The 16,483-nt window shown below is 43.9% G+C and overlaps 2 protein-coding genes across 6 annotated transcripts in view; both read left to right on the forward strand.

Moving 5' to 3' along the window:
- The window catches only part of adka (adenosine kinase a), a 131,332-nt gene extending 125,630 nt beyond the window's left edge, over window positions 1–5,702 (forward strand). For all 3 annotated transcript variants that reach the window (XM_088634535.1, XM_088634537.1, XM_088634536.1), the window contains 2 exons: window positions 2,775–2,861; window positions 4,880–5,702. In XM_088634535.1, the coding sequence (XP_088490661.1) occupies window positions 2,775–2,861; window positions 4,880–5,004 (212 nt within the window). In that variant the 3' untranslated portion in view covers window positions 5,005–5,702. The remainder of the gene's footprint in view (window positions 1–2,774; window positions 2,862–4,879) is intronic.
- Window positions 5,703–12,103: 6,401 nt separating this feature from the next.
- kat6b (K(lysine) acetyltransferase 6B) overlaps window positions 12,104–16,483 on the forward strand; it is a 43,147-nt gene continuing 38,767 nt past the window's right edge. Inside the window, exon 1 of one of the 3 annotated variants that reach the window (XM_088634538.1) lies at window positions 12,104–12,342. The gene's annotated coding sequence lies outside the window, so the exon portion shown is untranslated. Of the gene's footprint in view, window positions 12,343–13,501; window positions 13,656–16,483 lie in introns of those variants that run through there. The other 2 variants (XM_088634540.1, XM_088634539.1) reach the window with 2 other exon arrangements.

Consider the following 16,483-nt stretch of genomic DNA (forward strand, 5'->3'; position numbering starts at 1 on the left):
AAGAAGCATGTGTTTGATGCTTGGGATGTTTGTTCTTCTGTCACTAAATTTAAAGAGAGGGCTCTGTTAATGGGCGCTAACATTGTTTGTCAGGCTGCAGGGCAACAATCAATTCTTTGAACACATCTGAAAGGTAGAGTGTGTTACAAGACAATGTTGGCATGTGTGTGTTTATCTGTAAAAGCCGTTGAAGGTATAAGGTGAGTGTATATATCTGTATGCAGACACACAACAAAGCACCAGCATCATAGATTATAATTCAGTCAAAACACCAGAACGGTTTAAGGACTGAAACAAGGCCTGAGGCATTATTGGTAAGTAAGGAGAGTTTAACTGTTTGGTAAAATTAGCCTGCCTGTAGCTCCCATGCTATATACAGTCTGTGCTGAATATGATTACAGTGGGTCTGCAGCATGAAGATACAAACACTGGAGAAGATACAGAGATGTCCCCAAGCAGAGACCTTCTTTTTTGTGTCAGAAGCTCTCACAAACAGAAACTTGGACATTTTCTGGTCAAGATTCAGCCTCTTGTTATAGACGGAAAAGTGGGTTTGGAAAACCTGGACTGGGAGCCAAAGCCTGCCATTGCTGTCATGGGTTTGACAGGAACGGTACTCTGCTAGAGCCACATCCCAATTAGGCGTTTTAACCTCTAATTGTAGAATAATTGACAAACTATGAATTACTGTTAACATAATTTACATGTAAGATTTGCAGTTAATCATTTCAAGAGGGAGGCGGGTTAGCATGCTTCATCGGCAGCGTTAATTAAGCAAAGTCGTTTTGCCACTAATTAGCTTGATCCTAAAAGGATCTGCATTTTACGTAATTAATTATCAAAGCCACAATCGGCAGCTTCGTTTAAGAAGACAGAGCGATCTCTGAGATAAAGCATATGTATCACAGCGCACCCTTCGTCTGTGGTGCCGTGGGGTTGCCCCTCAGTGTCAGTGCATCTCACAAGCTCATTCCCGTGCCTGCAGCTCGTCCGTCTAGACACCGCGGGGTGCTCTACACGTGTGAGGAGGGACTGGGGTACTGCCTAGACCTAGTCTGGAAGGTTTAAGGCAACAGGGGACCTGTCTGTTGTAGTGAGAAGCTGTCTTTGGAGATGTCACATGGCGGCTATAGAACTGAAGCGGATTCCCCAGGTCTGTGTTACACCCAGATAAATAGAAAATGTCGGAATTTGGGCAGAGGTAGGTTTTTCCCCATTAGAGACCACGAGGGATCCGTGAAAAATGTCTGAAGACTTTCTGCGTAATTTATTCTGGTGAGGCTCCAGAACAGAGGATCTCAAAGTCCTCTTTATGAATCTGACATAAATGATTTATTTGAAGTAGAAATTAAATTAGATTCTAAAAACCTAATAAAAGAGACCAGTGCTTACCCAGAATACGCCTAGAATATGTTTTGGTCATTGAGATGATAAAAGTTCTTATTGGCAGGGAGAGAATGACATCTGTCGTGGAGCTGGAATTTCTAAAACCAATCAAGTGTTTTCGGGAAGAGGTAATTAAAATGAAGTCACGTTTTGCAGTTGGCCCTGCGTGGTTTGCTGCGGCGCGCTCCAGAATGGCCCATCAGCTTGCCCGTCTCCATCAGCGCACAAGTGGAGCTGACAGCTGGCGGCGCTTAAACAAAGATGTTTAAAATTTGCACTGATTGTAAGATGTAAGACTGATCAAAGACGAGACTGACTACGGCACTCAGTTCGCAGCAATGCCCAGGACTCGAAATGAAGTCTTCTGGCGCCCTAATAAATAAGTCTCATTATGTTCTGACGGATAATAATGGTATAAATATTTCAGCACTGTGCCTTTTTAAAAAGGCTGTGTTGAAAGTAGCAAATCAGATGGACTGTGTGTGTGTTGGGGGAGCATCGACACACGGCAATCGTCTGTGTACCAAGGTGCAACAGATAAGCAGCTTCCTTAGAAACATAAGGCCTGTAGTCTTAAAATCACGGCATTGGGAATTATTTTTTTTTAGCTGTAACAGTTTATTTCGAGTCCCAGAAAAGTAACCCCAAATTCCTCCCCCCTTCGGAAATCTTTCTTCTTGCAATCTGAATGTGAGTCTTTAATTTTGTGCAGGTGAGCCAGAGGATCTGCCCTGCTCCTGAGGATCTGTAATGTGTCTGTAATGTCATTCTGGAAGGTGTTTTCTCTCGTCAGTAATTCCCATTTCCCCACTTCTTCCAGCCACTAAGACCCACTTTTATTGCTGCCTAAACATGTTGACAGTGTTTTTTTTTTTTAAAGCTGACTTGAAAGCACATATTTTATATACAAATACAAAAGGTCCTGATTCTATCTATACGCGCAGTACATGTGTAGGTTTTCAATTAAAGTATTTCCAATAGCACGCACGAAGAAATTACTGTCATTTCCCCAGAAAATGGGGAAGTAAGAAAAGCCCTGTAAACTAAACAACTCACAAAGGCTGGCAGGACATAAGGCCCAAACTTGTCAGGCCTGAGGTTCACTGGGAAAGTGCTGTAGTGTTGACATAAAGCATGTTATTGTGGAGGCTGTTAACAGTCCTAGTAGTTGAAAATGTTTGACATTTACCAAAGCTTACATCTTGAGCAGAATTTCAATTTATCACCTGTAATAGAGCAATAGCCTTGTCAGATGCAATGGAAATATGTAACTAAATCCATATATATAATTAGTTCCTGTACTATAGATTAAAGTGGAATATATGCTCTGATTCAGGCTCTAAAATGTTCTCAGATTTGCATTTTATTCTCTCTCTTCTTGTTCCTAGGTGATGAAGTTAAGATGTTCCCCGTCTTAGAAATCGAGCAGAGTGAGATTGTGGACACTAATGGAGCTGGTGATGCGTTTGTAGGAGGTATGTTTCGATGCACACATCAGCATTTTCTCAAACTCCTGTCAGGAGCTGTCCATTTTAAATACCTCCAACAGCTGCCCTTAATCTTGAATTGCTTCACTCAAAACCAGTCATGGTTAAATTCCCATGCACACTGATTGCAGTTTGTGTTAGAATCAAGATCACTGCCACAGCCTGAATATGTCCCGCGGATCAGCGCTAGTTCAGCGCACTGGTGTAACCTGTGACGTCGACAGAGGGCTGTTTAATTTTTGAATTAATTTTTAACCTTGCTTTGGGTGCCAATATTTGTAACTTTGGTAGGTATTTTGTCATTGGGTGTGTTTAAAGAGAGTTTTTATAGGTATTTTATTGCTTGCTTGTTTCAAACTCTTGAAGATCTATTCTGCACAATCCTCATTTATTTTTATTTAGTTTTAGATCATTTTGCATGTAGGCTCAGCACGTGGGAGGATGGAGGGGTGTGGGGGAAGGAAATAGCCGTCGCACACAGCTCTGAAGGTTATTGGTGAAGCAGCAGGTATGGAACTGTTTGCAGTGGTGAACACCCTGCCCTGCTTAGCCCGTGGACTTCAGGAGGTTCTTAAACCAAAGAAAAGAAATACAGGCAAAATAATAGAAGAAAAGCTGGGGGGGGGGGGGAACTGTTAGTTTTCTGGGCGTTTCATTTCTGTCTTAAATCTAATTGTAGTTTTTCATATGGCACTGATGTGTTCTGAATCAAGAACACTTTTTTCCCCCCATTCATTGTTTCAAACATAATCAAGAGAGCGAGGCTGTTCCTACCAGAGCACTCTGTTTTTTTGTGCTGTTGTCAGAGTGTTGTTAGACGGGAAGCTGTGCTAAGAAATGGCTGATTGGAGCCCCTAATTGTACTTCTCCCCATGACAAACTCCTGTTAGTCTTCACCCCGTGTCACACTGTGAGACCTTCCGTATATTATAAAACAAAGGTCTTGATGATATGGAAGGTGGAACAAGGTTGCTTTTTAAAGCCTTATTCTATGTTTTAAAAGGTTCTTACATGTTTACACAGAATATCATTCTTATTAACTGTTTTCAAAGCATTCATGTGCTATTTCAAAAGTCCCTCCTTCTGCGCACTTCAAACAAGTCAATGTAATTGTGTTTGTCCAAACGCATCTCCCAGCACATGGTTTAGCTGTTCTTGAAAATTGAAATATTGACGTTTATTGTGCTGTTTGCTCTGGCCTTTCAGTCTCCTGCAGTTTATTTTTGTAATAACCTTATCAGTGGGCCTCTTCTCAAGCTCTCTGGCTTCAAGAGCTGATTTGTTACCAGGTCTTTCAGTAGCTCTTTCAGGACAAGCAAGACATCCTAATAAAGCTGTGAGCATGTTTGCTCAAACATAGTATTGATTTTTATTCTCTCGCAGAGGTTGCGAGCCAGTACTTGATGATGTCAGAACACGAGTCTGCCAGCTGTATGTCACTGTACTGTAATGACACATTGGATAGAGACATTCCTGGGGCTGGCGGGCAGTGGCACTAATTCATCCTCACAGTTCTGGGCTGCTGTTCGTTCATTCATTTCTTAAATCACATATTCATTTGTGACTTGTTAGTATTTGTTGCAAACTGCATTTAAAATTCAATTTACCATCCTTATGGATCCGGGCCTTCATTCCTGCTAATTAGCCACAGGCCAGTGCCGTGGCTCTGTGGCTAAGGATCTGAGCCTGTTGCTGCAAGGTTGTCGGTTGGTATCCTGTAGCCGCCAGAGGAATCCTACTCCGTTGGGCCCCTGAGCAAGGCCCTAAACCCCAACTGCTCCAGAGGCACTGTATAAAATAGCTGACCCTGTGCTCTGCCCCCAAGCTTCTCATCTTGCCTGTGTGTCTCATGGAGAGCAAGCTGGGGTATGCGAAAAGAACAGATTAGTCTAATAAAAGAAATTGTATATGGCCAATAAAAGTGATCTTATCTTATTATTGGGCTTCCCACAGCCAGGTATTTCTCGGTGCTAACAGGTGAACATTCTCTTTTCTTCCTTACCCAGGGTTTTTGTCGCAGGTTGTTTATGAGCGGCCGCTGGAGCAGTGCATCCACGCCGGTCACTACGCGGCCAACGTCATCATCAGGCGCGCAGGGTGCACCTTCCCCGAAAAGCCAGACTTTCACTGACGGCCGAAAGGCATGATGGGAGCGCCAGCTGCTCCTGTCCCTTCCTCAGCCGCCCCACGTCGCCCCGCCGCCTGCATGGAGACTTCTGTGTTCCTGTTTCCGTTCGGTCCCGACTCCCAGAGGGCCACGATTCGGAGATGTAATTACACGAAGAGATGTGATTTAAATGGACTTGAATGTTTTCATTTTCTTTTTTATATGAAAAAGAAGCAGTGATTCATTACTTAAATGGCTGTATTAAACGTGTTTTAATTTTTTTTGGGGGGGTGATGAATTAGTATTTGGTTTCCTTCCTCGGCCGTTGGAAACAACATTGAAGCCACATCTGGTTATTTGTTTTTGACAAGGTGCAGTGATGCATTTGCATTAATCAAACAGCAAGACTACTAAAACCTGAAGTAACTGTCTCTTGGTAATTAGCAACTTCTAAAAAGCTCTCACTTCGCTTTAAAATTAAATAAATATCGCCCCTTTCTTCAAGACAGCTCCCCCGATTTCAGCACAGGAGTTTTTATGCAGACTTCGAAACTTGCCATGATATACCAAATAGTTTCCCGAAGCGCACATTTTGAAAACCTGTACAGATGGCCTGGATGACGAGAGGACGTCTCGTCCACATCCAGTTGTGTTGAAGCAGGGGAACCTTTTTCCACGTGACGCCATCTTAAACTGACAAAAAATAAAAAAAATGGATCTAACCATATGTTGTTTACTTTATGTTCTGGTTTTTAGCAATGACTGAAAAACACTTGGGCATGTGCTGCTCTGAAGCGGCCGTCTCTGTCTGCTCCTCAGCAGAAGGGGGTCCTGCCCTGGGGGGCTTGGTGCTGCCCCCTGGGGGAATCATCCCCCACGCCCCCCCTCCCCTGGGGACACCGTGGGGTTCTGACGAGGTGCGGCGTGTTTCTGGATCTCGATTGCAAGCCTGCGGGGGGTCATTTTTCTCAGTTATGGGATTAGTGGTTGCTCTTCATGGTGATCATTAGAGGGACCTGGAAATTAGACTGATCCTTGGTCGCCAGCTGTGAGGCTGGTGGGTGATGGCGCTGACATTGGCAGGCAGTGGTCAGAGGGAGGCTTGAAACAGCCCTGGCCCCTCCCTCTCCACGGGAGGCGGCAGAGCGGCGAGGCTGGGGGGCTCTGCGCACAGCCCCACCCCCTTCCTAAAACTGAACAGGGCCACAGCGTGCTCACACCGCATCTCCCCGTTATCACACACACGGCCGGCCAGCGAGCCTTCTGTTCTTCTTTTTCCTCGGCTGGAGCAGGTCACCGTCCCCTCCACAAAGGAGCAGAGAGCAGGATCACAGCTTCTGAAAGACATCTTTATTATGAACAAGAGCGGGAGACGTAGTAGGATAGAGTACCGCACTCATCTTTTCAGAAAGACTTGTTTCTAATTAATCATAGCCCACGTGAGCCGTTCGCCAGTAGAGTGAGCGGAGCAGTATTCATGGGCTGCTACCACAGAGTATGGACCACTACTGAAACTCCCATCTGCATGTGATTAATGAAGAAATACAGCAGAATGGTTACAGAAGGATGAGTCACCCTATCCTTTTTCCTTATTGTCTTATACAGCCGAGTTGAGATATCTTAGTGTCTTGTTTTCCACATCATCTTTAACATTAATTGAAGACTAAGTATGGCATATAAAATTTAATTTGGTGGAAATAATTTGATGGGAATTAATGTGTCAGTAAACACACACCCTTTAACTATTAATGTGCATAATAACCTTTTAGCACAAGGGCTGATGTGACACAAGTCAAATATTCTTTGGTTCTTTTGCAGTTTTTTGGGAAGATACAAATCCCCCCCCCCCCAACTCCTCCCGTCTGTTTTAAATGTTTCAGACATTTCAGTCCTAAATTACTCATTTTTAAATTAACACAACTGAGAATACTCATGAGCCAAATCACTCTTAAGCGCTTTGCTTTTAATCTTCGCTAATATAATGAAGTGGTAGCATTTTTCTCAGATCTACATTTACTTCCAGGAACGAGAGGCAGAGAGCTGTGTCTGATTACATCAGTCTAATATGTGTTAAGACATTTATGCTAATGGAGCTTTCTTTAAAAGATTTTTTTCCTAGGGAAAATGTAATTAACAACTTGTTAGAGCCTTTTTTTCCTATCCACATTTTGCAGTGCTTCACACAGATGCAGTTTGAAAAGGATCACATTGCTGATTGGTCCAGATCACTCTCTCACTGGCAGCTGCTTAATTCTGCTGCTCAAGGTGGCAGATGGCAAAAACACAAACATACAAAAGGAAGGAGCCATGATTAAGTCATGGGAGTGTTTACAGTCATTTGGAAACTGACATTTATGGGGGGTTTCACCAATTTAGTTTGCAGATAATTGCATTTGCTTTTTTTATTATTTTTATTGCAATTGAAAGATCAGCTGTTTTGGATTGTCTTATTTTAGTCCTCGGTAGCCTTACAGAGGAAAAAAAAAGCATTGTGCTTTTTTTTCCCTCTTTGCTGAAGGCACTCCCTGTTCCCAGAGACTTCAAAGAAAGCATGCAGATTTCCACGTATACCATCCTAGCACTTTGTAATGGGACTGCCTTGGAAAAAAAAAATCCTAGGGATTGTTTTCAGATAGGTTTAAAAATTAACACTGCAAATGTGAAATAGATCAAACTAGAACAGAATTTGGGCGTATTAAACAAACAGCTCAGTGCAGCACATTTTTCCTCCTTTTGGTTCCTGACTTCCTCGGAAAACATTTTTCTCTAAAAGCCAGAACCTACAAGAACAGAGATCTGCCCACAGCCAGTGCTCAGTTGACAGGTGTGTCTGTCTTGAACGTCACCCTTCAGTTGGCAGTGAGCTGCAGGGAGCCATGTGGGAAGAGCTAATGGAGCAGGAGAGATCTTTTAGAGGCCACGGAGCTTCACCCAGATATTGAGGTGCAATCCTGTTCCATTCCTGTCTGTCTACAAGGAGAACCCTACCTCTCCCACAAACCGGTTTCTTATCTTTAGTTAAATAAAAAACATTGTGCTGCAGATCCTTAAATAAGGCACCCATTCAATTCATTTGTAAAGTATATTTGACTGACAGAACTTCAGATTGAATAAAAGGGAATCGATTAGTCGAGTTCAAATTCATAACACTTTGCACAAGGAGTCAGGTTTTTTTTCTACGTCTTATGGTTTCTTAGTGTTCTTCATTCTTCAAAAGTAAAGAAACGCATATATTTACATTATTCAGACAACACGATCATCTGAAACAGAACAAACATTGCTCCTGGTTCAAAGTAAGTTCTGGCACCTTGGCCAATCCGTGTTGCAGGACTGGGTTTACAGTGTTCCCAGAGCAAAAAAGTCTAAGATCCCCACGCTGCCCCCAATCCCCTGGTTTCGCCTCACCCTCACACTTCAGACTGTCTGTCCCTTGCCACAGCTCCACTGTGCCGCCGGACAGTTCTGTCTCCAGTGGGAACGGGACAAGAGCCGTGGCCATCTGCCAGCGCAACTATGTCCCCTGTCCTTGTGGGGACGAGTTAAAAGTAAACAAATACACACTACAAAGAAGAAACTGATGTTTTTTGTAACGTGGCACTGATCTTGGAGACATGTCAGCCAGTTACTGAAGTGATTTCCAGCAGATGTGTTCGCTGACAGCCCTTCCCTCCAAGTGTCTTTGTCAAAAGCAAACGTTGGCTGACATCCTCAAGTATCAGTCACATACATGAAGTCCAGTTCTTCGTCAGGTCCAGCAGATCGGTGCGGAATTTGGAGGGAATGAGAGTGAGAGTCAGCATCAGCACATTACTTTACGGACGTTTATATTAAGCCTTTTACCCGCCTTTGTCGATTTTTGCATTCTTTTCTCACGTTCTATAGCAGTGGGTTGGCGTAGCACAGTGGTCCACCTCGAACTCATGACTTGACGGGTTGTGGGCTTGAGCCTCTGCTGCAGACACTGCTGTTATGCCTTGAGGCAGCTACTTCACCCCAGTGGCCCCAGTCCACCTAGCTGTATAATTAGTGACCAGCAGTGCTGGGGAGTCAGTATCCCACCCAGGCAGCAGTAACACGCTCTCATCACTGAAACCAGGATGAGCGGCTGTGGCTCTCATCACATACAGTATATTTTTACCTCTTTTGTAGGAGTGACAAATGTGTTGATATAGCGCCTTTCTTCCTGAAGGATCCCCAAGCACTTTACATAGACAGTAGGAGGGGACTCGCTTACTGCACCTTGGTGACACATGACAGCAACTCTTCTGTGCCGGCAGCACCACAGCACAGCCAATCACGCGGATTGTGTAAAGCCAGCACCTTAAACTGCTGTATTTGGTTAAAAACGATCATTTTAAAGTACTAAAGTAAAGTGTTATTTTTCTGATTCTTTACTGAGTGTGTAATCTTCCCAACAAGTCTCCCTTCTAATCATCAGCCCAGCCTGAAAATGTTATTTCTACATTTACTTACTGTACGACTTGTACTTACTGCTGTTTGTCAGTGTTCAATGAAAAGACTTCCGTCCATAACATACAATACAGCCTTAATGGGGAAACTACACTGCTCAATATAGGAATATGTGAAACTCATCTAATTAAACATAGATTTTGCTTCTAAAGATGCATTAATCATTTTAAGTTCATTTACATAGCAAAAGAATGCTGTCAGGGTTGAAAGCGTTTGTTAATCAAACTTTCCTATGTAATACTATAGAAGTCTCTTTGTGCCTCTTAGAAAAAAACGAAGAAATAGCCTAAATATTTTCCAAATGGCTTGATTACATAAAATTGTTTTTCTTGGCCACGAGACAAGTGTGATTGCCAAGGTACGATACTAAACCCTGGCTGCATTACTCATTTGCAATTAATAGCTTTCTTTCTTTAATAGTTGTCTTTCTTGAATAAAAAACACAAACTCGGCAGAGTGCATGATGATGGTAGGAATACCGTATATAACACAACTCTGCAGAAAAAAAAACTCCTGCCTCTATATTAACACTTCTCTACAGGAAGCAATAATGAAATTATATTCAACAAGCAAAATGCTGTTGCCTTGAAAAACATTCGGAAGTCCCAGCACAGCTGAACAGCAGAGCTACGTTAGACTCACTCTTGTTGGAGTGCATTTCAGCCAAGCTCTTTACCTTGGGTGACATGAATCTGTTCAGCTTTCAGTGCTGGTGGCTGTTAGGCTTCGGTCATCCTGGGGGGGGGGGGGGGGGAAGAGGACCAGATCAGTGGAGCGTAATTAAACAGGGAACAGGCCAGGGAACGCACGAGGAGTTCAGTTGGAAATTAAAAACTGGAACGCTGCTAGAAAAAAATGTAACAAAACCCTTTCGGTGTAAATATAATGTATCAATTGCAAATTGATTCTCACCGAGCAATCTGTCATCAGTTGAGTAATAAGCTTGTATTCCCAGTGTGCTGCTCCTTGACGAGATGATAAGGACTACAGGCTAAGTTTATCCTTGTGTGTTCACTGGGTTTCTTTCCAGGAAAGAAGCCAGGTGTGATAGACAAGGTGTTTAACACCAGAAAGGTGTCACAGATGGCACCGTTTAAAAAAGCAATACATTAAGTATAAATGTAAGTTGGGGAAATTTCATTTTCTTTTTTTTTTTAATGGAGCTTTTCATCCTGAAGAATCCGACAAATCTTCACACGTCTTCGTGGCCCACTGCTGCCAAAATGCTCCGGCGGATCAGGTGGAGAAATTGCTTTAGCGGCTGAATTAATTGCAATTCATTTGTGTTGATTACCTGTAGGTGCATAGGACAATCAAACTCAAGCGCGGACTAACTGGATCATCAAAGACAAACAGTCATCCATCTGTCTCAGAAGATGAACTTCTGCTTGTGAGGCTCTTGAGTGATACTGGTTCCCCTGAGAGGCTGTGGGAGTCCCAGCACTGACTGACATGGACAAACTAGAGTGAGGCCCAACAAGGCTTATTTGCATTATTTGTGAAAGACAAGTACCTTATACCCATACCGAAAACACAGATATCTCAGGGTGTTGGATACTTTTTTTTTTTACTCATTATGCAACACCACAACATTTAATTCACAAATACATGGCCACATAACCAAATAAACTAATTTCAGGTACTGCACATACACGGCAAAATAAAATATCATAATCCAGCAATCAACATTTTACCCTGTGGGAACTATACCAATTGGCCATGCGCACATTTCTTTCTCATATCATTTCAATTCAGTTGTGCAATCTGATACCTACTGTCACGCCTGTCACGCAGGAAGAAAAAGAGACTGACGTACACAGATGTTACAGCTCCTTAGGTTTAAAGGTAATTGTATCGTGATATATGGTGAAAATACCAGGTGGTATTTTAGCAGTCTGTCAGAGAAATGGGTTCAAACGCTTGGGCTGGGAAACAGGGCGGGAGTCTTGCAGTGTGATGTGGGTAAGGAATAGTTTTGTGGCACAATTGTCGTGGGTAGGATTCTAAAATTATTAGTTGTATGTTAGGTGCACATTTGTAGCTCAAAAACGTTTCTCACATAAGGTTTTTACTTCGCTCTGACCCCTGTCCAAAAAGTTCGATCTTACAGCAGGACGAAGAGTTTTTTTAATGCCATCAATTTGTCGTAGTTTTAAGGAATTACGTAATTTTAACTTTCTTCTGAAGGACTACAACCACATGTCATTCCCTGTTAGCCTCACAAATCATGTTTTTGTTTTCACCAGGGAAAAAAATCCATCTGTTTTACCCTTAAAGTCGCGAAACATACATGCACTCCATTCCATAATTTAGCATGCAGTATTTTCATATCTTTGTTGCATTATTCCCTTGGATCTGGTGTGGTTTACAGACAGACACGCAGGGATTCAAACATAATTCATGTCTGTCAAAACTATTCTTCTTATTGCAATGACAACAGTCCTGTGATGTCCTGGCATTTTGTGAAATACGCGGCTTCCTCCAATCTAATCAATAAAATACTTCTCTCTCTCTCCCCTCTAACGATGTTATTAATAAAGGTGGTCTTTATGCCCCCCCTTCCCGAAGAGGGGAGGGAGATTAATTTCCCCTGGTCGCAGTTTTAAGTGTACACCGACAGAGGAACACGACTTTAACTCTCCTTTTCCAAAGTGCATTAGAGGCAGAGTGAAGAAAGGGGAGGGTACTACTTTGTCACAGACTGCTATGCAGATTAACCTTTCAATTAGTTGTTATCAGGTCCTTCTGCCTCAGCGCGAGCTGTCGCGTGCGTCCATTTATTAAATAAAAGAACGCCTTTGGAATTCCCGGTTTTTATTTATTTCTCCTTCATCGTTTAATTACCGCATTTATGGGGAGAAGAGAGGAGAACCCCGAGCAAACTTAAAAAAGGTAACTACCAACAAATGTTCGCATTAGCGTTAGCAGGCATTTTTTTCCTCTTTCCCCGGTTTCGTTCGTTCTTCTTCTCGTTCTCGGTCTGGTTATATTGCAAAGATTGAGCGTGGAGCAGCAGCAGCATCATCGTGGAATCATTTCACGTTTAAATTGAAAACCGCGCAGAAATTTTACAGTGGTAAAGAGGCGTGTTACTGGAGAAAATGGTCTGCGCGACATAAGAATGCATCTTTTAAGTGTTGCGATGGAAATTTCCAGATTTTATACATAGACGCTTAGACTTCCATATGACCTGGTTGATTTTATGTCCTCGAAAATCAGTATTTTTAAAGAAATGTCGAGTTGGTGATTTATTTATCGTCAGGTAAAAGATAAATATTAAGCGCATGTGTTAATTTTGGGGGGAAAGAGGCGATGCAAAATAACGAGAATGAATTCCGTGCATGCATTTTACATTTTTTTAAATTATTTGCACGGGTGGCGAAATGCATGGAAAAAAAGGTTTCACCAAAAAATCGAGAGCATCGTGTAGCCCAGCGCAAAGATGGTGTTACTGCAATTAAAGCAGCGAAGCAAACGTTCTCGTATTGCAAAGCTCCGCTAAGGATATAAACATTACAGCCCGACAAACTTCGGCATAGGCGATTATGTGGTACTTTAGCAAATAAATGATGGATATAACCGTCAACCAATTAAAATCTAAAATGTTCCAATTCACTTTCGACAGTAGCCAATCGATTCGAGATGGAGCCTTTGTAAAGGTGGGCTGGCGAGGGTTGAGACTGCTTGCCAAGTCACGGGGCATTTTTTCAGCTTGTGTGAACTCTTTGCTGTCATTTTTTATCTTAGTCGATGACTCGATTAATAAATCCTTTGGCTAAATCCCGTATTGAGTCGTGCTTTAATTTAATTTTTTGTAATCCCTGGGAAACCGCACCGGGGGATGTGCGAGTGGCATGCAGCGTAATTTACCGATTACCTTAAGAGGAGGGACGCCGAGGAATGATTGGCAGCTGTACTCACCAGTCGCGTAGACGAGTTGGCCGAAGGGCAGGCCTTAGGCGGATGATTGACAAGACGCTTATCAAACCAGAAATCGGGCTTGGTGTTTCAGGACCAATATTAAAGTTGCTGGGGAGGGCGCATCAGCGTGTAGGTAAGGCTTAATGAGACTCCATTGGGCTGTAATCAGTGTCATGTCGGATTCATGTAAACTACAACATTGTAACAAAATGGCGTCTGTTTAGGTAACACCAGCAGGCAGCGGCGCAGGCAGCCCTACAGCCACTCAGCTGTTAGAAGTCCAGGTTTGTGGTTTGCCTTTCATTCATTGCAGCGCGCAGGTTAATTGCAGCATTAACTCGCCGTCATAAATTATCCGTGATCGGAAGCGGACGCACAGTGTGTTTCGTGCGAGGTAACCCAGAACATTGGTGATGCACCTTTAAACTTGAAACCAGAACAGTGACAGGTTTTTACTCCGAGCGACGATGTTTCACCCCCCCTCGGTGGGTGGTTAGCGAGTGTTTCTTTAGTGAACTTCGGGCGCGTCTCAAGTTTAAGGAGAGGCGATTAAACACGCGAGCGCCTGGTGTGAGAGGGATGAGATTCACACCTGGAGTGCTTTCTCACGTTAAATGTTGATTAATTTTTTAATTTTATCCCGATGTGTGTGCGCTCGTTAGAATGGGCTCCCTCCCTCCCTCCACGGTCGCGCAGAGTTTGGAGTCGCGGCCACGGTCGCCCGTGGGAGTGCGCGAGCGGACCGTGACAGCGGAAGAGGGACACGCAGCGGAGGCGGGGGGGACGGAGTTTGCGGGATGCGTGTCCGCTTCTTGCAGTGCTCGCCTGCCCTGCAGCCGCAGTGTGATCTGGGGGTTGTAGCAGGTAGAGGAGCCCGAGAGAATCTGCACACTGCGGGTCACCTGCTGGCTGCTCGGCGCACTGCTCGCCCCGCAGGCCTGTAGCAGATGGAGAGAAAAAAAAACACTCCTTACGTGCACGTGTGGTTTTGATATAGATATGTTTTTATTGATGGAGGGCTTTTGTGTCCGTTTGACCATTAGATGTTCACGTTTTTTTATTTCACTCTGCTGTACTGGGATGTCTGCTGCCCGGCTACTTTTTAGAGCGGAAAAGTTGCTTATTAAACGTTAGTAAATAATGTGGTTGTTTGGGCGTTTTAAAATACCCCTCCCCTTTTGTTTCCTGTTGTAGTCAGGTACTTTCTGTTCTTCTGAACTTGCTGACCTCCATTCCGACCTACGGGAGCTGTGACACTAGTTGGGACACTAGAGATTTGGCTTTTGTTGACAAATCCCTAGTGTCTCTGATATAAGAGTTGAGACAAAATATGTGTATGCAGTCCCAGATCTCTAGCTTAAAGTCTCAGACAAACCCTGACTGATGGTTTACAGCCACTTCTCCAAATCCGTCTCCAGCTCCAGTCCTCCTGGTCAGACTTGATCCATCTGTCTCTTAGTGTTGACCTTTACCCCCCTCCTCCCGATCCAGATCAATCTCACTCCAGCACCCCAAGAAGAACCTGCCTGAGTGCTGTCCAAGTGATCTTTTGGCTGTACTGGCTGCGTGTGCCCAGTTTCAGTTTTGTTTTTGCCCCTGATCTTCAGCGCGGTTACTGGTGGAGCGATCTGTCCATCTCTGTGTGTCAGCTGGACCGAAGGAGGTCGCTGCAGTGTTGTTTGGACTGCAGGAGAGCCTGTTGAGGTGACGCCGCAGGTAGCCGGGCTCAGAATCCTTAAAGGTGACAGTTGACTGAAATAATGGTAGCTATGTGTGACGTATGTAAATCTAATGTTTATGTCCTGTTAACTGAGCATTATTTGTTTTGGTGTGGGGAAAAAAAAAAACTATTGGAGCCCCTGCCTATTGAAAGTCACCTGATAGGCTTTAGGTTTTGTCTGTATTATTTTTATTCAACAAGTGACCTGTGACTGACATCCATTTCCTCATTTCTTTCTGCATCTCATGATGCTTTTGCAAAAGAATGTCCACAGAATCGGGGGTGATTTACAAGTACGCATATCTCTCTATCCTCAGAGGTGTTCTTGGAGTGGAGTTGCTGGTGAGAGATCTCGGTACCAGTAACTGCACTTTCTCAGCTGGATGACCACCTTGTAGCCCGCCTGACCTAGTCATGTCTCAGATGTCAATAAAGGGTGGGCCTGGTCAGAACAGGGCTGGGAGACCTCTTAAGGAAAACAGGTTGATCCTATAAGTGGTGATTGTAGACCAGTAGGTGGCGCTCTTTCATTTGGACCACGATTTATAAACCATTCCTCCAGTTTGGAGGTACTGTCCTTCAGATGAATTGTAAACCCAGATTCTGACTTCTGGGTCATTAAAGATCCCATCAGTATTTACCTGAGGAGTTCTGGCTCAGTTCCACTCTGGGCTTGTACAGTCTGCCCTCCTTCAAGTTCCCTCTTAATTCCGCTGGTGGTGCAGTTTCCTCTCTCCTCCCCCTGATCCGCTACGCGGTGGGGCTGCTGTGTGTGGACACAATGGGTGGACATAAAGCAGTTTGAGATCTTTTGAGATGAAAATTTCTACACACATTAATAAGTAAAGCCGTTTGTCTCTTAGAAAATCGCAGTATGCGAGACACTTGTCTGTTCCAGGGATTAGAAGACTTAATCTTGGCGTGAAGTCGTTGCTGTCAAACACTTGTACAGGTATTAGCGATGCTTGTTTTCTGGCCTTTTTGATGTGATCCGTTCTTTCATGCTGTAGACGGGTTATGATATTATCTCTTTGCTTTCTGCCCATTCAGATATGGTCTGCAGTGGTGTAGAGCCAGGACGTTTGTCTGTGCATCAGGGGGTCTGAGTGTGTTACTGGCTCTGGCCTGTGCCAGAGGTTTTGTTGGGATGCTCCGGGAGAGTGGCAGGAAGCGGGGCCTTGCCCTTTTCCACGGGTGACAAGTGCAGATGTGCTCATGGCAGGTTTGCGGACCAGACGGCTCCACTTGGCGAATGTCAAGAGACGAACGCTGAGGGTGTTCTGCAGCGTCAGCTGTTCAGGTTCCTTGAACGCGAAGGGAAGTAACCAGGCAGGTTTATTTTTTGCTCTATGATAAAGATCTTTCCGAGGCTGAGCAACGGAGACGGCTGAG

The sequence above is a fragment of the Lepisosteus platostomus genome, chromosome 6 (genome assembly GCF_059453375.1).
Source record: "Lepisosteus platostomus isolate fLepPlt1 chromosome 6, fLepPlt1.hap1, whole genome shotgun sequence".
NCBI classification, from domain to species: Eukaryota; Metazoa; Chordata; class Actinopteri; order Semionotiformes; family Lepisosteidae; genus Lepisosteus; species Lepisosteus platostomus.